The 22,219-nt window shown below is 39.7% G+C and overlaps 1 protein-coding gene across 2 annotated transcripts in view; it reads left to right on the top strand.

Annotated features, from left to right (window-relative positions):
• The window catches only part of CDK8 (cyclin-dependent kinase 8), a 58,054-nt gene that overhangs the window by 19,572 nt on the left and 16,263 nt on the right, over positions 1-22,219 (top strand). For both annotated transcript variants that reach the window (XM_015413824.1, XM_015413823.1), the window contains exons 2-6: positions 777-852; positions 3,958-4,068; positions 6,772-6,912; positions 17,818-17,875; positions 20,171-20,302. In XM_015413824.1, coding sequence (XP_015269310.1) covers positions 777-852; positions 3,958-4,068; positions 6,772-6,912; positions 17,818-17,875; positions 20,171-20,302 — 518 coding nt within the window. The remainder of the gene's footprint in view (positions 1-776; positions 853-3,957; positions 4,069-6,771; positions 6,913-17,817; positions 17,876-20,170; positions 20,303-22,219) is intronic.

Raw genomic sequence — 22,219 nt, 5'->3', positions numbered from 1 at the left:
GACCTCAGTTCAGCAGTTCAATGGACTTAGACATTAGACAGTTCTTAGACTGTCCTAAGTGTTTTGTTCTTATAAATAAAAGTTTCTTGTTTTGATTAACCATGTCAGCTGCATGTCTAAGGGAAAGAAGCACACACTCACACAGTTTAATATCTTGCTTTACATACATATAGGATATGAATGAATGGTGGTGGCAGCAAGTGATTGGAACAGTGTTTGAACCCCATCCCCAGAAGCTCTGTATGAGCGAGGGCTGATTAATAAAGGGGGCTGAGCTACCCTGTCTGTGGATGTCTCTGGGAGTGAGAGAGAGAAGCTGAGATGTGAGATGGTCATGTGTCTCTGTAGATTTTAAAAGAGATAAGAAGGGTGCCGAGTGTAATGTCCTCACCTATGTATAACCTATAACCTGAAGAAGAGAGGCTGTAGAGGGTGGTAGGCACTCTTGTGAGTGGAGAAGGGGGCATCACAGACCATTATTTGAAGTGACAGAAGATTTTTCTTCAGGCCAGTTTTGCAACTCCATTAGAGGCAACATACTCCACTCAATATGACAGTGGAAAAAATTGTATTCAGTATGGTTGGGTCTGGGCTCCTTAATTTTTTAGGCTGGCTCCTCAGTCCAATGAACGTTTGTCAAGGCCTGCCTGCTTGTCATTCCTCCCATTCCAAATATTTGCCTTATGTGGGGAGAGGGGGGAATTCTTAGATCATGCTCATAATGCTTCCTTTAATGTTACAAGACTGTTCTTGAAGCTTGTTTTCTTCTTTCACAGGAAAGACGATAAAGATTATGCTCTAAAGCAAATAGAAGGTACTGGAATTTCTATGTCTGCTTGCAGAGAAATAGCAGTAAGTAGTGTTAATCCTAAGTGAGTCTTTCTGGAACTAGATGCAGCTTAATTTATGGCTTCCTATAATGCTTTCAAAAAATGAGATGGGATATGCATTAAGTCAGTATTTGGATGAGAGATGACCAAGGAATACCAAGGTTGTTGTGCAGAGGCAGGCAATGGCAAACCACTTTTGAATGTCTCTTGCCTTGAAAACCCTATATGGGGTTGCCATAAATCAGCTGTGACTTGACAACAAAAATAGTCGAAGATAAAACAATGAAATATTTACTCTTTCTGTGTAAATGTACTCAAAAGGTACTAGCTTATTTGTATTTGCAAAGCAGATGAGAGAGGTCACAGCAAGCTGCACCTGTCAATCATTGTACCCTAAAAGTGACCCTCAAAATAATGAGGTAGACGTTGAACAAAATCCAGAATTCAGGAAGATGTTCTCACAGTTCAGCCATATTTCCTGAGATCATTTTATGTAGGATTTTAAATCTGTTAATTTCTTAATTTGCTGGATAGAGCATAGTAAATGTAAGCAAAGGTTTTGTGATGCATGTTTTTAATGGAATATTTTGAGTGAAAAAGATAAGATTATTCTTCCAAATAACTTCATCATGTTTATGGTTAGGCTATGTTTAGTGTCTCTGTAGAATTATTTGGCGTTTTGCAAATGGAAAGTGCATCCTACTTTAACACTTGGGGAAAATTCAGACATCTTACGATGTGAATATGCATAATGGGCAGTGGAATAACTTTACAAGGGTGCGTGTTTGTAAATGCATGCTTCAAAAAACTTCCAAGAAGTTAAGACCCATTATGTGACACTCAAACCCTAATAACACAGAATTTAGTAAACAGAGACCAATAAATCCTGAGGATGAATAATAAAGTTGGAAGGGACCTCTAGGGTCATCTAGTTTAACCCCCTGCACAATGCAGGAAATTCACAAATACCTCCCCCTCCACACCCGCAGTGACCACTGTTCCACGCCCAGAACATGACAAAAAACCTCCAGGATCCCTGGCTAAACCTGCCTGGAGAAAAATTGCTTCCTGACCCCAAAGTGGCAATCAGCATTTCCCAGGGCGTGTAAGAAGGGCCACAAGAACTAAGCACTGATGCAGCCTTTCCTGACCTCCTTCTCATGATCTGCCTAAGTTCACAGAATCAGCATCTGTTTGAAAACCTCCAAAGAAGGAGAGCCCACCACCTCCTGACAAAGCCTGTTCCACTGAGGAACTGCTCTGTCAGGAAGTTCTTCCTAATGTTTAGCCAAAAAATCTTCGGATTTAATTTCAACCTGTTGGTTCTGGTCCGACCTCCTGGGGCAACAGAAAACAGCTCCACACCATCCTCTAGATGATAGCCCTTCAAGTACTTGAAGATGGTTATCATATCACTTATCTCCTCTCCAGGCTAAACATACCCAGCTCCTTCAACCTTTCCTCATAGGACTTGGTCTCCAGACCCCTCACCATCTTTGTTGCTCTCCTCTGGACACATTCCAGCTTGTCTATATCCTTCTTAAATTGTGGTGCCCAAAACGGAATACAATACTCTACATGAGGTCTAACCAGAGCAAAACGGAACACAATACTGTACGTGAGGTCTAACCAGAACAAAGACTTTGCATAATCTGGACACTATACTTCTGTTGATACAGCCCAAAATGGCATTTGTCTTTTTAGCAACCACATCACACTGCTGACTCATGTTCAGTGTATGGTCTACTAAGATTCGTTTCGCACATATTACTGCCAAGACAAGTCTCCCCCAACCTATAATTATGCATTTGATTTTTCCTACCTAAATGCAGAACTTTACATTTATCCCCACTGAAATTAATTTTATTTGTTTTAGCCCAATTTTCCAACCTGTCATAATCATCCTGTATCCTGACTCTGTCTTCTGCTGTATTTGCTACTCCTCCCATTTAGTATCATCATTTAATAAGCATTCCTTCTATCCCTTCATCCAAATCATTGATAAAGATGTTGAACAAAGCAGGTCCCAGGACAGATCCTTGAGGCACTCCACTTGTCATTCCTCTCCAAGAAGATGAGGAACCATTCACAAGCACTCTTTTGGTGTGATCGGTGTTTCTCAAAAGCTTATGCTACAATAAAGTTTGTTAGTCTTAAAGGTGCTACTGGACTTTTTACTGTTTTAGAGACCAATAAAGACATCAATATTCCTGTTACAAAGCTCTTTAAAGACTGTATTTTAAACAGACTTCTTGAATACATTTTCCATGACTTTTCACTGATGAGGCCTTCTGTACTGATCTGCATTGACCTAATGTCACAGTGTCTCCACTTTTTGACTTTCTTTTTTGGGGGGGAATCAGCATTTCTGATGTGGGGAGAAGCACTGGTATAATACTAAGTGATGAAGTTTTAGAAAATATATACAACTGGAATGTGTTATGGGATAGTGGCTTAGAGTGTTGGACTAGCATCTGGGAGATCCAGGGTCCTATGTCTGCTCTGTCATTGAAGCTCGCCTGGTGGCCCCAGGAGGGCATTCTTAGACTAAACTACATTACTGGGTTGTTGTGAAAATGAAATGGAGGAAGAGAAAATTATCTAAATGACATTGGGTCTCCATTTGGGGGAAAGCAAAGTTTACATATCTAAATAATATATATCTAAATAAATGTGGATATAAATATAATATAATGTGAATATACACATAAAATAAATATAAATAATTATATATCTAAATAAATGTGGAGAAAAGTCTCATCCTTAGTACAAAAAAAGACACAAAAGAACTCAGGGAAACAAATTCTGTTTTGATCTTCCTATATAAGAAGCACAGTTTTCCTGGTATATAAACTTAATATTTTTAATTATAAGCATTTAAACTTAAATAGTACTATCTGTGTCCTAAGGGAAATTCATTTGCCCTAGTTATAGTCTGGTTTACATCTGTAAGAAATTCCTTAAGTAAAATGAAGCCCATACTGCTTTTACTTGTAGATTTAAAAGCTTCAAAGATTAATTCTGAAAAACATGCTTATTCATAAGGCTCTAAATTATACAAAGAATCGTCAGTTCTCATCTCTGGCTTGTATGGACACCTCTCTAATGGATAGCATTTGTTTTGCAGCTGCTGCGGGAACTCAAGCATCCAAACGTTATTTCTCTGCAGAAGGTGTTTCTGTCTCATGCTGACAGAAAAGTGTGGCTTCTCTTTGATTATGCGGAACATGACCTCTGGGTAAGAAAGTCTGTAGATAATTGGATAAATTGTTCAGCAACAGATAAAACTTGTACTGCAACAAAGTGCTTGTCTCTGAGGCAAGCTGCAATGAAAGGAAGTGACTAAGGAAGTACATACAATTTTTGTACTGCATCATGTTCCATTCATTTTTTTTGTTCTTTGCAAATGCATTTTTGTCCTTAATCTGTGACAGCTTTACTTATGTTCTCCAAACATGTCACCTGAATATGCAGAGCTGCCATTGGCCTCAATGACATTTTGAGCATATGGATGAATAGAACATAAGATAATGTTAGAAATTAATCCTCTCTGCAGAAGCTAGTCCTTTACTGGAGAAAAGTAGAAAGTAGTCAAAAAGTTGCCTTATGAAGTATGTGAGTAATGGTAGAGGTCTTTCTTAAGCATCTGGCCAACACATCTTGTTGCCCCAGGGGCTGCTTCCCTCCCATTCCACATATACCACTGGTTTGGCAGGTGAGATGGCATAGGGTCATGCCTAACGTGAAGAGGCCATATTTGGTCCAGTACCTTCCAGCTGCTTCAAGAAATTATATTTAGACATATGCCAGTCCACACTTGCAAGTACAGTGCAATTGTACCATAATATGTGGATGCCGTAGCTGATGGTTTGACTTTAGCACATTTTTGCATCTTCCCTAAAATTCCTTTGAGGGAAAGGGGATGATGTTCTCAAGTATCTGTAAAATGGGTCTTTGGTCACACTTGTCTTAGCTTTCATGCCAACATGAAATTTCTGGATGTCTAGAGATTTTCCAGTTCTACTATATAGTTCAGAAAGGAGTAAATGAGAAGTGCTGGGAAGCACATTCTGTCTATGTCCTTGGACAGTGTCTGTTCTGTATCTAAAAATGTTCAAGGACTGTGGTGAATAAACTTTAAACAGTGTGTGATGGTTATAGCTGTCAGTGACTGTAGGTGAGGCTGACAGTCTGGACAAAATCTTCAGCATATTGTGTTTCAGTTCTACATTCTAAAATTTGAACATGCATGAAGCTGCCTCATACCAAGTCAGGCCATTGGTCTGTCTGTCTCGCATCTGCTTTCCAGGATCTCAGGCTGAGGTTTATTACCTTTAACTGGAGATGTCAAGGATTGAACCTTTCTGCATGCAAAGCAGATAGTCTTCTTTGGAACCATGACCCAGGCCTTGGCATTAAGTAAATGACAAAATAAAAATTACTATCAAGCCTTGAGCTGTTACTGTGATCTATGTGTTCCTATGTTTATTTAGAAGAAAATTCTGGCATGCTGCTTTTTGCATGAAGTGGCTCATGTATTGCAGCCATAAATATAAACCAGCCAAAATAACAGTTAAATAAAACAGCCCACATAATTCCCAAGACAAATATGATAGCAAAAACATAATATCTCTAAAAAAAACACTGGAAAAGAAAGTTAGTGAGCCAATCAATTAAGAGCACATGGAAAGTTAGAACATTAGTTCTAGTTGCCAAAGCCCTGCTTGAGTAGTGCTGCCTTAGAGTTTCTTCAGCCTAGCTAGTCTTTCCTATTAGGTTCTTCCAGAGTGGGAGCAACCCCCCAAAAGGCTGGTGCTCTTATGAGGTGGGGAGGGAATGCATCCCACAAAAGGAGGGAATTGCCAGAAGGACAAGTCAGAAGGACAAGCAGAGCAGATCTAAGGTGTGGATAAGTGTATATATACACACACATTGTGAAGAACATTGTAAATTTTAGGGGACTAGCAGTATTAGTCTTCCAGCTCCTTAAAAACAAATTTATTATAGCATAAACTTGTCAGTCATTTTGTCTGATTTTGTCAGTGTATGAAGAGGTGATTTTGTCAAGTGTATGAAGAATTGGCAGAGAGACATATAGAGCTACAAGAAACAGAATTGTCATGTATTAGAGCTCAGAAATCCCAGGTGAAAAGCCAAGGTCCAGTCAAAAGAGCATAAACAGACTGCTCAGATTGGCTGTGGACCCCTCCCAGCTGTTGATGAACTGATACTGTAGGATGGAGATTGGAACAGTATGCATGAACCTGTAAGGGGGAACAATTAGTCTTCGTAATGAGCAGCTAGCCACCCAAAGTTCCTGTTTAATCTGAGTCTGATAGTATCATATTTACATATGACTTCCAACAGCAGCTTTTCCAAGGAATTTCCATTTCATACTTTTCAGCTGAAATACTGCAGCTTTCAAGTCAATTATTGAATATCCTGGGAGGACTGAAATGCTCCCCCACTGGTTTCTGAGTTTTCCCCATTGGAAATGTTGGGAACAGTTTTGATACATGTGGAGCTTCTGAACAACGATCACATTTCAGATGTATACCTGTTCTTTCTGATGAGTCTTTTTCTATGTTTATGTCACTGATACTGGCATCTTTAAAATACGAAGAAAAATATAACTTTGGTACCTCTGTCTGTGTGTGTGTGTGTGTGTGTGTGTAGTTTAAATGCATGGGGCTTGAAGACAAAGGACAAAATTACAATGAGAATATACAAAACAATTGGTTGCTGTATTAAGCATGAATACAATACTGATGCCAAAGGGAGATGATAACTCTTGCCATGGGAGGAACTATGCATGCCCCTTTGTTTAAATCCCAAGGATTGCACCAATGGTTAATGAATTCAGATGAGGTTTTCAATTAAAGCACTGTGTCAAAATATTAGCATATAGGTTTATTAGGCATGCTTGTTTTCTGTTTTTCAGCACATTATAAAGTTTCACAGAGCTTCTAAGGCAAACAAGAAGCCAGTTCAGTTACCTCGGGGGATGGTGAAATCGCTATTATATCAGATTCTAGATGGTATTCATTACCTACATGCTAACTGGGTGTTACACAGGGATTTGGTAAGTAGTTCTATGGTGGGGATTAGAAATAGATGCAAGGCTTATATTTAGTAGTGTTTTACTGAAGACACTAGGTATGGAGTTACTAACAGTTGTATTAAATGTCTAGCAATTAAGCTTGTCTGTGTTTCTTATGAAGTTTTTTCTGTCTGACAAGGGAAATGCTTTTCTCCTGTAGCTGCTTTTGTCTGGTTGAATAAAAGCAATACCACAATAAGAGCAAAACTAAGTCTCACTGCTAAGTTGCATCTATCATCACATAAGTGATATTTCTTTTGAAATTTTGTCTTCTGTGCATGCTAACCTTTTAAGGAAATAAGAAATTGTATTGCTATATCAGAGCAAAGATCCACTCTAATCCATCACTGTCTTTGGTAGAGGCCAGTCAAAAACTCCTTGGACATAGTCATCTCCTGATGTTTGCCCTCAGCTTGTCATAATCAGAAGTTCATTGCATCTGAACATGGATTTACTATAATGCCTGTTGGTTATCGATAGGCCCTATCCTCCAGAATTATGTATAGCCCTCGTTTAAAGCCATCTAGTTGACTAATCACCAACTCATCTTATAAGCAGTCTGTGTTGCATGATCAAATTCTTTGGTTTCCTGAATCTGCTGCCAATCACTTTCATCAGATAACGTCTCTTCAAAATAGTTGTATTTTGAGAGATAAGCTGTTCACTCTATCCACTTACATAATTCCCTCTCATTTTCTCACCTCTCTAAAACGGCCCAAACTCTTAAAGCTTTCTTGGTAGGGAAGATGCTCCAACATGAGGAGAGGTGACAAAACCAGCAAACAGTATTCAAACTGAGTTCCAGCTTGGGGTAGTGGTTAAGAGTATTGGGAAACCTAGGTTGAAATCTCCACTCTGCCAAGAAGGTCCCTGAGTGACTTCGGACCAGTCTCTCTCTCTCTCTCTCTCTCTCAGCTTGACCTAGCTCATAGGATTGATGTGAGGATAAAATAGAGAAAGGGAGAATGATGTATGCCACTCTGAGGTCTTTGGAAGAAGGGAAGCATAAAAATTACATAACAAATAGTAAATGTATTATGTCATTCTGATACTGTGGTGTTTCTCAGATAGTGTTAGAGCACTGTGCTGAAGCAAGGGAAGGTGAATTTGACAAAACCACCATCTTTACTGCAGCCTGCTGTGTGGCATGTTGTCTGGTTGTCCCCTTGACTTCAACTGAGTGGTCTTGGGGCATGTAGAGAATCGCTTGTAGAGTACTGGCTTCTTCCTGACAGTTAGAGTGGTTCCTCAATGGAACCGACTTCCGTGGGTGGCGGTGGGCTCTTTAGAGGTTTTTAAACAGAGGCTAGATGGCCATCTGTCAGCAATGCTGATTCTGTTGCATCAGTGCTCAGTTCTTGTGGCCCTTTCTTACATGCCCAGGGAAATGCTGATTGCCACTTTGGGGTCAGGAAGCAATTTTTCTCCAGGCCCGTTCGTCCAGGGATCCTGGAGGGGTTTTTTGCTATCTTCTGGGCGTGGAGCAGGGGACACTAGGGGTGGGGAGGAAGTATTTGTGAATTTCCTGCATTGTGTAGGGCGTTGGACTAGATGACTCCAGCTCTATGATTCTAGGGAATCATTAGTGGAGTCTATCAGGTTGAATGTTCTGGAGTATGTGTGCAGAAGTATGCATCCTCATGTTGTATTGCTTTTTGTGTATGTGAGAACGCAGTAGTTTTTGATATGCCGTTTCATGATTTTCAGCCATGGCATTGCTTATTAGCTTAATGCCTTTGATCTGTAAAACAGTGCTGGGATACATATCTTACAACACACATCACTTACGAAATAGCTAGTCTTACCAACTGTTCACATTTATACACATCTGGAGTTTTAGTTTTCAATTATTCTTTTAATGCATTACTCAGATCTTTCAGAACAGCATCTGCAGTGTTCAGTGTAGTGATCCTCCCTGAAAATATGCTCCATCATAGATAATTTGTCTTTCATTCTCTTGCCCAGCAATTTTTTCTGATACTGCCAGCGTAAATGGCCTGCACCTTTCTTGTTACAGACCAAAAGATTGAGCAAAATTGATCATTGGAGCAAACATCAGAATAGTATGGCTCAGTCCAGTACACTGCAGATGCAGCACTGATGTGTGCAGAGGATCTTATGAAAAACTAAACCTTGTGATCAGTTTGACTCCCGTATGAGTCGCTTTGACCACATGGAAAATCAGTAAAGAAGTGGGGGGGATTGGTTTTTTTTTTTTTTTTACAAAACAGTCTCTTAAAATAGGTTCAGTGTCAAAGAAAAAAGATAGGCACTGGATGAACTCATGAAAATTAAATAACTGAATTCTGTACAAAGCTTTTTCTTGGCAGACTATTCTTGTAACTGCACATATGCTAAACCATGGGTGTATTTTTCTAGCAGAGGCACAGCTGATGTTCATGTAGCACTGAAAGCAGAGAACTGCTACCATCAAGGAGATTTTCTTAAAGTTCTGAATAGTAAAAAAAAAAAATCAAGTTAGACTTGATGAAAACAGATGCAAGAGTGTTGCATTTCCAAAATGGATGATTTGGGAAATGGGTAAATTCAGCAGAGCTATGTAGGCTATTAGTTGCTGTAGATTTTCCAGGATGTGTAACCTATGTAGATAACTTATGTAGGTTAGTCAATTTGAATGCGGTCTTGATTAGGGATCCGCAGTCCTGTTGAGTCCCTAGACATTTTGGAATTTTGAGGATGGAGAACTTGCATCCCCATACAATGACTGCCGTTGCTGGCTGGGGGCTGTTCACAATTTGTTAAGAGGTAAAAAGGAGCAATGGGGGCAGCTGTTTCTGAATAGATGCTCCCTGCAAAGTCACAGGTGATGCCTCCTTGTTTCCTCTGAAGCACCTTTTGCTTCAGTGAGGTAGAGGAAACCCAGGAGTGGTTATCTGCTTTGGGGAGAAAATAAAACCCATCAGGAGGCAGCATAGTGCCCACCAGGTCACACTGGGGGATCACTGGGCTAGATTGTCACCATTTCCACATTACTTTTTGGGTTATGTAATGAGTTGCTGGCCTTAAAACTGTGATTGCAGTTGGCAAGGTTTGATTCACAGCACAAAACCACAGCTTTGGAGACTTGGTTCATTGCCGTATGGACAGGGCGTTGAGAAATCCTTGGATTGAACCAGTGTGGTGTAGTGGTTAGAAAGTCAGACTAGGTCTTGGGAGACCTGAGCTGAGCTCCCCCACTCAGCTATGAATTTCTTTGGTCACTTTGGGCTGGTAACTCTCAGCCTAACCTACTTAACAGGGTTGTGAGGATAAAAGAGAGAAGGGGAGAGCCACGTATGTCTCATTTCCTCAGACGAAGGACAGGATAAAAATGTGACAAATTTTTATCTGCCCATATTGCATGACTACTACCATCCAAAATGTGCTGTGGCGTTATCAACTAAAAATGGTCCTATTGCGTAGCACTAGGTAAGGGTCTCCACGGTCCAAGCATGCTAACTGAGCAAGCATGTTTTGAATAACAAATATCTAAGCAGGTCCTAAACTAGGAATAAAATATATGCTCTCCTAACAGGTGGGCAATATCTGTGCTCATTCTTTTAAACCAAACATTTGGTGCTTTGGATTTTTATCCTCTACCCTAAAATTGTGGTTGAACCAGTCTAGCAACTGCATTCACTTCTGTTGGCATTCATAAATGACACTGTGATCCTTCTCCTCCCTTAGAGCCTAGAGAGAAGCAAGTGGAGCTCGGTTGTCTGAAGGGATGCAGATTTGATGGCATTTCAATATACAGTATTCTTGGCTGCAGTTCTCTACAGTGGTTCTGAAGAAATGGCTAGGGAGATTGAACTGTACCACCTTAGTTCATGTTTTGTTTCATACGTCCCATTCAGTGATTTTTTTTTTTTAAAAAGTGATGCCACAATGAGATAAAAGAGAGCATAGGCACTGCCCTACATAGAAATCTGCCACTAGATCAAAAATTAATATAGGTCACTGGGCAGCTAAATCGGTCTTGTTTCATCATCCCCAGTGAAATATCTTGAAGACTGAAGGTTGATCTCTTTTAAAAAGCCTGTCCTATGTAATTTTCTTCCACATCTGAGCAAGAGAGACTGGATTAGATAAATTCCAAATGTCTGCAATATGAGCAGAAGTGATCCAAAGGCACAGATTTACATGTCATTCTTACTAAGAAAGGGTAAGAGTAGATAGTAAACATGAAACCCTTCAAGCGAATTCCCCTTTCTATAGCAATCGAGTGCATCATGAACATGTCTCATTCAGTCTTAATCTTGTTCAGAAATGGTGATTCGTAAGTAAACCCTACTAAAGAACTGAAACATGAAAGCTGTTGATTTAGCTAAGCATTTTTCTCCCCAAAATCTTACTTTATTTCCTCTTGGCCAGCGTCAAGTAGGGTTATCATAGACTATGCAGATGTTATTCATGGGACATATTACAGAAAACTAACTTGGCAAGCGTATAGACAAATAGTGGCTATAGTGCCTGTGTGCTGGGCTTCTTCAGACAACCTAGCAAAAACTAGTGGTTTTAAATCCTGCAGAGTAATCTTCTAGTGTAATAAAATCCCATACTAGGATCTTTCTGTAGATAATAATGTATATATTTGGAAAATGTGTGTCCTGCATACTCGCAGTTTTAGAGGTGGCTTACAATAGTTGTTTTATGATGTTATACTATTTTACTTGTGAGCTACTTCTAACAAGCCTCTGAGGAGGTGGCAAATACACTTTCTAAACTATCTTCAGTAAAACATTATTGTGTGAATACAGTGTGTGTGGAGCAGAGTTGCAAGGTCCAAATCTCTGTTTTGTTTCTCTGCATGCATTTTCAACAGCTGATTCTAAAAACCAAAGCTGAAATCTTCCACTATAATTGCATTTTGAGTATGAATGGAAGTTGTTTGGAATGTATTGTTTCCTCTTCTTTCTTAATTTCGAATGGAGTGTCTTTTAAGACTCTGATTTCTGCGCCTTTGATTTTGAAGATTGTCCCATTTGTGGCCTTGAGCACCACGTCTCTTGTAGATCTTTTTGAGAATCTCGCCACTATCTCCCCAGGCAGGTTCTTTTTCTTGATAAATTCTGGATATGTCCAATAGATCATATCCAAGTCGCTTTGTAGTACCTCCACCATTAAACCTGTCATTGGGGCCAACGCTTCACTTAAGATTTCCTTTAGATTCTCATCTTTCTGTTCAGGAACACCTTGAAATCTCAGGACAAAAGCTGATTTTTCCATTTGCAGTCTTAAAAGCTGGTCTTTATCAGAGGTCCTCTCTTTTTCCACCACCTCCAGTATTCGTTTAATAGCTTTTGTTTTGGCTTCAACTTTTTTCACTGATTTTGCAGTCTCTTCTGTTTTTAAATTTGTCTCTTTAAGCTGTTTTTGGAGCGCATCAAAATTATTGTTGAGATTTGTCATCTGATCCAGCCAACATATTGGGAAAGTCAGTGTTTACATCCAGTTTAGTAGCCAGATGTGCTGATCTTGTAGTACCAAGAGAGTGTCTCGGTCTCGTCGCCATCTTCTCTGCCCGGCCAGCCATTGTTTACATTCCAAGGAAAGTTTTTTAAAAGTCAGTAAAAGTTTATTTAAGAAGTCACTTTAATTGAATCTGTGCTTTGCTTGATTCAATCCACAATCACTGTTTCTCCTATTCCCTTCTCGCTTAACAGTTTGTTTAAAGTTGGGGGGGGGGGTTGGGCAGGTTCCCTCCCCCTCAATCGACACTGTTCAGGGCTTCGGATGGGGGCTTTACCGAATGACAGGTTTAAACTCACGCTTCATTCCACGCCTGGTGCTGAGGTAGGGAAAGCTTTACTTTCGCTAGACCCCTTGTTCGCTTGTCCAGTGTACGCCTGTTGGTGCCATGATGGCGCCGCAGCGGCGGGACCTATCGGGGCTAAGAGGAGCCTCGAACCCTTGGCCACGACCTCAGGAGAGGCATCTCCACTGCCCCAGGCTGGGAGTCCGGATCAACCGGCATCCCCTCCCATCCGCAGCGTCATGGGCCGCTCCTTTTGGAGCTCCGAAGGAGCACGCCCGCCATTGAAGTCACCGAAACTGGAAGTCTCGCCTGCTCAGTCTTAACAAGAGTCAAAAGAGTTAGACTCCCACCTATCCATTCTGCTAACATGTCACTTTCCTCTGGTACAAGGTGACTTTCCTTGATGCAGGAGGCTTCTTCATTGGTGGAAGATCCTCTTACATCAGAGAAAAAGCTCCTTGCACTTGAGGAAATTGCCATTGTTAGGCAAAAGAATCTGTGAGTTCCAGCCCTATAGAAAAATTAGTATTAGTGAGGATGCTATGTTTTTTTTAGCTGAAACTGACAGGTTAGGACAGGGGCCCCCAACATGGTGCCTGTGGGCACGTGGTGCACTCCAGGTGTTTTTGGTACCTGGACAGAGACAGTGGGGCTTTAACACAGCAGGGTTTCCGATAGTCACTGGAGAGCTGATTGACTTTACAGATTTTTTTAAAAATATTGCTTTGCCAGCAACTGGCAGCACAGCACAAGGATCTTCACTATGTGACTGAAAGTAAGCTGTGTGTATGGAAGGACTTATTTGTAAACAATGTGTTCATTTTAAAATGCAGAAGGCATTTTAAAAGCTCTGTTAAACAGAGCTTCTACCTGGAATGTTGAAGAGTTACTATTAGATTTTTGCATAACCTCACTCCTTGATATTTTGAGGTTGACTACGCCTGTGGTTGTGCCCGCTACCCTGTGTAAGAATCCCAAAGGTGCCCTCAGGCTTAAAAGGATCGGGGACCCCTGGGTTAGGGCATCATATTGATCAAGACTTAGATCAGTTTAGCAAGACAAAGATTGAACGATAATGCTGGAAAATAAATCAGATGCTCTGGAAAGTAAACTAATAAACACAAAGGTAAAACAGAAAGATTGAATAGAAGAGCAAAACAAACTTGGGTGATCAGCTTGCTCCTATATTTAAGATGTGGAAAATAAAGCCCCATGATAATTAGTTCCTAAAGTGCCATTGGACTCTTTATCACACTAACATAATTTATTTCAGAGTAAGTATTTGTGAGTCCAAGGTCACTTCATCATCCAGTGAATTTATGTTCCTGAGGGGTGTGGGGGTGTGCCCTGTGAAAAATCAGTCTCTGACTGGACGTTGGTTTGTAAGCAAAATAAGTTAAGTTTAGAAGTAATTTCAGTATTTAGACTGAGATACTGTTATACTTGATGTACCATTATACTTGTCCAGATAAAATGGTTTGACAGTGGTTTCTAACCATGGTATAGTACACTGGATGGCAGAAACCTAACTGAATGATTGGTCATTCTTAATTCAGCAGATGTTGGGTTTATCTCCTGAAACTTTAAGGAAGCATACATTTGTCCACCTCTGCTGCATCTGGAAAAGATTAATGGATTCTCTGTTTAAATTATTTGTGTGTGTGTGTGCATATTAGGTTTTTAGGGCGAGGTTTTAAAGAACAAAATGCTATCGGAGTGGTTCGGGGAGATACAGTCTTTTGTGTTGCTACTTTGGTTCTTTGCATGTAGTGTGATAAATTTTCCCCTTTATATTTTGTTGTGTATTCTGGATCTTTATACCTGTATTAATATTATGATTGGAATATTAGCAGATGAGAGATTGTGATAACTCTAGTAAATACTATATTATATTTTTAATAGCTAGATTCAGGTCCGGTAGCACCTTAGAGCCCAGCAAGAGTTTGGGGGGGGGATATAAGCGCTAGAGAGTCAGAGTGACCTTCATCGGATACGAGTCAGGAGGGATTGTACCTCTGCATCCTGAATACCTTCTTTGCAACATCCTTTCCACCTTCTAAATGGGACACAAGCAGTCAGGTTTCCATTCTGATTCCTGTCTGATGAAAGGAGCCCTGACTCTCGAAAGCTCATAACCCCCCCCCCCCAATCTTGTTGGTCTCTCAGGTGCTACTGGGCTCAAGTCCAGCTGTTCTACTGCAGACCGACATGGCTGCCCTCTGAAACTGTATTTTTTTTTAGTTCAAAAGAATAATTAAAAATGTCTGAAAGCAGTTAGGAAAGGGTGAGAACATGCAGACATCCCACGCCTTTGTACCTTTAAAAAAAGTAAAGATGTACACCAAACTTTCTCTTTGCCAAGCCTGTAGTGTCTCTCTTGGTTGTAAGAATATTTCCTAGTTCTGAGAAGTAATATCTAATGAGAAGTGAGCTAAAGTATGATTGCACAAAATAGGAATTTGTAAGAGCTGCGCCGTGGCAGCCTGACATTGTCAGAGTGCATCACAGCATAATGCAGTGAAGTTCTGTAATAACAGTGCCTCTTATGATGATTGTATCCAGAGCTTGTATTCTTTCACCCTCTTCAGCAAGAAGCCCTTCTCTGTTGTGTCTTGCTGAAGAGGTAGCCTCATCCATGGCATGGTCCTTGCACAGTGTTATGTTGGGATTATCAATAGGCCATGGACATAGAGCCTCCCATGAAATTCTTAGCCCCGATCCACCTTTTGCATGTGCCTTATACCCCTTGTGAGTCTGGCAGTAGAAAACTGTAAAAAATACTGTCTTTGAGACTGGTTTTTTACATTTATAATTCACCTTATCTGTAGGCAGGTAGTAACTTACTTAACAATTCAATATGCTGCTTCTCAATAACATTTCCTCAACGTCTGCTTTCTAGCGTGAAATAACCTTTTCTCCAGAAGAGTGTTCTAATGAATGTGATTGGACTTTCTGTACAGCCTCTTGACATGTAACCATTTTTAAGATTTATAGCTGAAATATATGTTCTTAAATGGAAAGTCTGAACAGCTTATACATAGCTGTACCAACCTTGTAGCATGAAGCATGCAAACTGGATATCATAGTAGTACTTAGCCTGGCTAATAGGAAGAAAAATAGCAAGTCCTGTCGTTGCTCTGCCCCTCCTCAACCAGTAGTTTGTTGAATCCTTTTCCTTTAGAACACAATTTAATCCTTTAGAGAGCTACTTCTCACACAGTGAACCTTCTTACATGTGTGAGAAATACATGTTTGTTTCACTCTGGAGATCCATGGATGTGTGGTAGAATGCAGGCATCTCTCATGTTAAGTTCAGTCAAAATGATCTGAACATGCAGGAAGTTCACTGATATGCAATAGCCTTGGTTAGATTGATTATCTCCTGGTATCGTAGAGTTGTGCCATGTTGTAGACATTAGGGTTGTTCTTAGCCATGCTCTTTTTTAAAAAAAACAACCCCGCACTATATGCAAGTGCATCATTTAGGCTAAGAACACCAGTGGTTTAGTGGGATTCAGGAGGAGGGAAAGGGAGGCTGATTCAGCCTGCCTGGTACTTTGCACCATTTGCCTTAGGCAGTTTCCTTCTCCACAAAAAAGGAGAGAAACAGGGCTGTGTTCAGTGTCATGGCAACAGAGCAGAGGTGTGTGGGGGGGAGTGGCATCAATACAGGTGAGCAGAGCAGGATGGCTAACCTCATCCCCTTAGGAGCAATCACTCCTCTGTTCTTGAAAGAACAGGGAGAAGAAATGGAAGGGGTTTTTTTACAAATCATAAGACTCTTCCAAACCCCTCAGAATGAATCCCCCTTACTTAGTAATTTTTTAAAATGGCATCCAGCCCCAATTTATGTTGTTATTCCATCTTTCTGTGAAATGCTTCTTTTCTTGCACAATATCTACAATGTTGGAATCACCTTTTGGGCTGATATTTATTAAATATCTGTTGTATCACTACTACTAGCCAGGTTGTCTAACAGTGCTGTATAGTAGGTCTAGGTTTCCTTAGCTAAAAGCACATATTTCAATGAAACTGCATTTCGGCCATCTTTAAACCTGTCCAGAGTCATGCATATATCCCTTTTCAAATCTATTCTTCACTAATCCTTCACACATTTATGCTGCCCCTGTTATGATGGCAGGTTACAGCTGTTCATATCAAATGTGTTTTCATCCGTCCAAAGCCTTCCTAAGCTATTTTTATCTAACTTATTTTATGTTGTCGTAAAGTTTATAAATATGTGGTCACCTAGCACTTTCACAGTTGTGACAGTACTGATAAGGAAAAAAATTGCCTTTATGCATATTTAAATGATAGCTTACGTCAAAGCTCTGTGCTCTGAGTTGTTGGTGCTAGGTTTCCTTAAAAGAACAGTAGTAATTCTTGAATTTTGGGGGGAGAGGTCTGAGAGCGGGATACACTACTATGTTTAGACCTCCACAGTTAAAGTCAGTTTATATAACCTTCTAAGCAACATATTAAATTTATTGTGATTCGCCAGCTCGTTCAAAAATGTTTAAACTTTTGTCATTGTTATCATTAATATTACTGAGGAAGAAAAACAGTGCCACAAACTAGGGGATTTTTTTAAAAAAGCCTTAATAGCAAACCTTTAAAATCCATCTGAGGGTTGACAATTCAGAAAAGAATGTTATCTGCAAAGGGGGAAGCATCTGAAAGGCCGTGTGTTGAGGAGGGCTAATTGGCTGGTTTTTAAAACTCCAATTCACTTTCATGGTTTCAGAATCTCTAGTTTTATTGTCGAATTATCATACAATGATTAGTTCACTTAATCCTGAAAGTTTATGCAGAACAGGGGAAGATTATGTTCAGTACTTGGCTAATTTTGGATGTTAGAGAGGCAGGGAGAAGCAACAGTTTTTGTGGGTGAACTCTGACACTTAGCTGAGATAGAGGAGTTATTGAAGGGAAGCTCTGTAAGAGAGAGTAGCTCCAAATTGGCCAAGAAACTTAATAAATTCACTCCATGTGTAGCCTTGTTTACAGGCACTATTTATATGGTACATCACTGCATTTTAATTTAAAATTGGAAACATCTGCTAATTTCAGGCACAAATGTTTAGGTTTATCTTGGTATATGTATTGTGTATTTATTTTTTTTTCCACAGAAACCTGCTAATATTTTAGTTATGGGTGAAGGTCCTGAGCGAGGAAGAGTAAAAATTGGTATGTTTATATCTTTGATAAGTCCCAGCGCAGCATTTAAGACAGAATGTTCTAAAGGTTTAGTTGCGCAGGTCAATAGTACTGTTAATGCTTTCTGGATCACAGACAAAAACCTCATCAAATGAAGAGGTAAAAATATATTAATGGTGGACAACATCAAACAGTTTGGAGGGATAGAGAACAAAGGGAAGTCTTAAAATTTCCCTCAATTTCCCTGAAAATTATTATTTCACTGAAAATGCTGAGTAATAACATTTGGTGTTAATGAGGGCTGGGTAAAGTATTGTTGAGATGGTAGGCTGGTTCTTCAAATAGAGGAGACAAAGAAAAAAGCCCAGAAGTATTAATTGAGGAAAATACACAAAACAGTAGATCTTCAAAACAGAAGATGAGAAGATACAAGTATTGGGACAAATTTTGTTTGTGAAAACTTCTTATAATACACAAAGTCCGTTATTTAAAAACTCTATAAAAAGTAATTAAACTTTAGTCCAAGAATAAAATCCTCCTTGTAATGTAACCCAGCATCTCACTGATGCGCTTGGTGTCTTAAGGAAATAAATGAATTGCACCAAGGAGATGCCCAATGTGCATCCTGTATAAAGCTAATATAACCCAAAATCCATATTGAATATTTAATTTTTTTTCTTTTCTCTTCCCTCTGACTCCTACTTTGAGATGATTTCTTTTTGTAACTTACATAGTATTCCATGGTTACATGTTTTTTGGTTGTACGAGACTATTGATCATTAATCTTCTAACCAAGGAGCCAGTTTTTGTGCTTATTGCTGGTTTTCAGCTATTTCCAACTGACGTCAATGAGTGATTCATCATTCAGTTCAGAAGGAATAGAATCAAAGTAGTGCTGAGCACTCTAGATTCCTATAAGTTTTTTAAACAAACACAGCAGTACTAACACTGGCAGATTGCAGTCCTCTTGTCAACAAGACATGAACAGTGGAGGGTAGGTCAGTGTCTAAACATATTTAGTGTTAACTGTGGTGGTATTGCTTGTGATAAAACTTATCCATTGTTAAGTAGAAATTGACCACCCACTCTTTCTGCAAGCAGTAGCCATTTTCGCAACATTCTGAAAAACTGACTGCTCCCCAGATTGGTTACACTTTGTTGATGGATATGAAATAGCCCTTCCCTGTGAGTCGGAAGTGTGATTAAAGCAGAAGACTCATCTTATTTGGACCACCCCACTCTGATCCAAAGTACTACACCGGCATTTTTAAGCACAGGTGTTTCAATATGAACACTGCACTCTTCCTCTATAGAGCCATAAAAGATGGGTCAGCTTGTTTTTTATTTATCCCTAGCATGTTTGTCTTGCTTTTTAATAGAGAATCTTTTGGGTGGTTTCCAACTCTTAAAATGAAAATAATACAGTTTTTAAATAGGCCTGTGTATCGAAAGGCATGCATTCAGTTTACAGGAGAAGTTAAAGGAGTTTTTCCTCTGGTGGAAATATGAGATCTGCAACCTTTGCTCCATAATCATATAAGCTCTATATCCTTAAGAGATGGCTCATTTCTGTTGGTGCCCACAATTGTAACATCAAATTCTTGTAGGAATGCATTTTGATCTGTGCTCTCGGACAGGAATAATTAACAACAGCATTAGAATCCAGAAGTAAAATATTTCTGTTCTATACAGTCTGCATCATCCCTTAATTGGATGGTAGAGAAAATATGTATAGTGCCAGAGTAATCTGCTGCTTGGGAGCATGGATGTGAATGCACTCTGAGTTTAGTATTCAAGTGAATGAAAACTACTGAAACAAGAAAAAGTGGCAAAAATTGGCAGTGCTTTGCATTTAGGCTAGAAGGAAACCCAGCTACAATTGGTACATCTGTTCAGCCTCTCTAAGCTTCTTGAATTAGTACAAGTGAAATGTACAAGGTGCCTAAACTGGGTTGTCTAATAATTTTTTTAAAATTATTATTTTTCGGTCAGAATAGTATGTCACCTACCCTATCACACCTTCTCTTTATATTTAAAAAAATGTTTGCAGCATTTTCCATTGGGTTGGATTCTCCCCTACTAGTCTGGGTTTCACAGCTTTCTGAGGACTTGATGAGCTTTGATTCAGAACACTGGCGAATCCTCTGTTAGCTATGACTTATGATGCTACATTTTTTCAATAAAAGTGGGAAAGGTTCTGCTAGCTTGTTTAAGAGAGACTGAAAAGGCCTTCTACCAGAGCGTGTGAGTTTGAGCTGAGTCAGTTCATAGTAAGCAGCCTGTGTGCTAAAATGTAAAGCACTTTTTCCCTTCATCCTTTTGCAGCTGACATGGGCTTTGCCCGGCTATTTAATTCACCTTTGAAGCCTTTAGCCGATTTGGATCCAGTAGTTGTAACATTCTGGTATCGAGCTCCAGAGTTGCTGCTTGGAGCAAGACATTATACCAAAGCTATTGGTAAGTAATTTCATGTTGTTGGTGCAACAGATGATATTTGATTTATCAAGACAGCATATTTATATTTCTGGTTATACCTGAAGTGACTTTGCATGTGCAAAAATCCATTCTTTGGATCTGAGAATACATTTTCAACATAGAGAAGAAATTTGTTGAACCTTGTTTTGTTTTTTCTACATATTGTTGAATTGCCTGGAAGTAATGGCTGACTTCTGGCGACCCCTAGTGGGGCTGGAAGGCAAGGACATTCAGAGAGGTGGCTTGCTGCCTGCCTCTGTGTCATGGCCCTGGTATTCTTTGGATGTCTCCCATCCAAGTACTTGCCAGGGTTGGCCCTGCTTAGCTTCTGAGCTCTGACGAGATCAAGCTTGCCTGGACTATTCAGGTCAGGGCCATCTTGTTGAATCTTTAACATTTATAATGCTTACTTTACCTGTTAGCTGCCTTGGTGGACCTGATGAAGACAGAAAAGCATAGATTTTGTAAATAAATTAGTTCCCCAGCCTTGCAAATAATGATATAAAATAAATCTCAAATACTTGCAATGTATTTAATCATTAACTTTTATTGAATATGAATCTCACTAATTAAATGTCTCTAATAATGATTGAGATGCACTCTACTTGGGGCTACCCTTGAAAGAGCATTCAGAAGCTGTAGATAGTGCGGAACACTGTGGCTAGACTGCTTGTGGGAGCCAGCTACCAGGAGCATGTGACCCCCAGTACTACAGCAATTACACTAGCTACCGATCTGCGCCTGAGCCCAGTTCAAGGTTTTGGTTTTGTATACCCTACATGGCTTGGGACCAGGATATCTGAAGGACCATCTTCTGCCATACATTCCTGCCCAGGGACTGAGATTGCAGAGAGAGACCCTTCTGACTGTCTCACCATACTCATCTGGTGGGCATACGAGAGGGTCTTTTAGTTGGGAGCCCTACAGTTATGAAACAGCCTCCACAAGGAGGTACGCCTAGTCCCCTCATGTCTTTAGGAGGCAGTTGAAGACCGTTTTATTTAGGACTACATTTGACTAATTTTGTGTTTAAAAATTTTATTTGGCATTCCTAATTGAGATCTTAAATTGTGGCATTTTTTCTGATAGTTATTTTTAGTTACATTGTAAGCTGCCTTGAGTTCCACAGAGTAGAAAGGTGGCTAATGAATGTTTTAAAATTTAAATAAATCTCTTGTTGGCCTTTTGGCTAAGATCCAGAGTGGTGTTTTAAATGAATAAATAATAAATAAAATGATTAATGCCCACTTCTATCTAAAGCATATGCTACTGTTGAATAGCAACAGGAATGTTTTCATTCTAGCAGACTCTTAGCTAGAACTGAAAGAAATCTGTTTTGTCCTAGTTTTGCTAAGGGGGAGGGGGAAATCCCACCTGACAACATCCTTTCAAATGCTCCTTCACTCTAGAACTAGCTATACACAAGCCCCACAGGGGCAGATAGTTTTAGTTTTGTATGCAAGCCACGTATACATGTAGTGATCTCAAGAATAACCTTACAAGAGTAATTCCTTGTTAACTAATTCATAGGTCAATCTGATACTCCGTTATAAAATACCACAAATTTAGTTCATTTCACAATTTTGCAAATTTTAACAGAATAGTGCTGTCCAAAGACTGAATGCTAAGACTTTAGGGAGCTGAGCTGTCCCTGAGCTAGCCCAAGGCCTAGTTCTTGGAGACTCTTGAGGTTTAGAAGCAAGAAAACTTTGCAGTTCCTTAACTTGTCTGACTGAGCTTGAAGATGCTCCCTGAGCCCAACAGACATCAAAGTTGAAAACCTCCCCTTCTTTGTCCCCAGCTCATGTGATTTAGCAGTACTAGGGATGGAGAAAGAATGAGAAGGTTATCTCTGTCATTTACTTTTCTCCTGTTTTTCTTTGAAGGTATTTAAGGCAC

The sequence above is a fragment of the Gekko japonicus genome, unplaced genomic scaffold (assembly GCF_001447785.1).
Source record: "Gekko japonicus isolate JY-2015 unplaced genomic scaffold, Gekko_japonicus_V1.1 scaffold931, whole genome shotgun sequence".
In the NCBI taxonomy this organism is placed as follows: Eukaryota; Metazoa; Chordata; class Lepidosauria; order Squamata; family Gekkonidae; genus Gekko; species Gekko japonicus.
The sequence above is the reverse complement of the archived record's forward strand: the minus strand, read 5'-3'. Positions and strand labels throughout refer to the sequence as shown.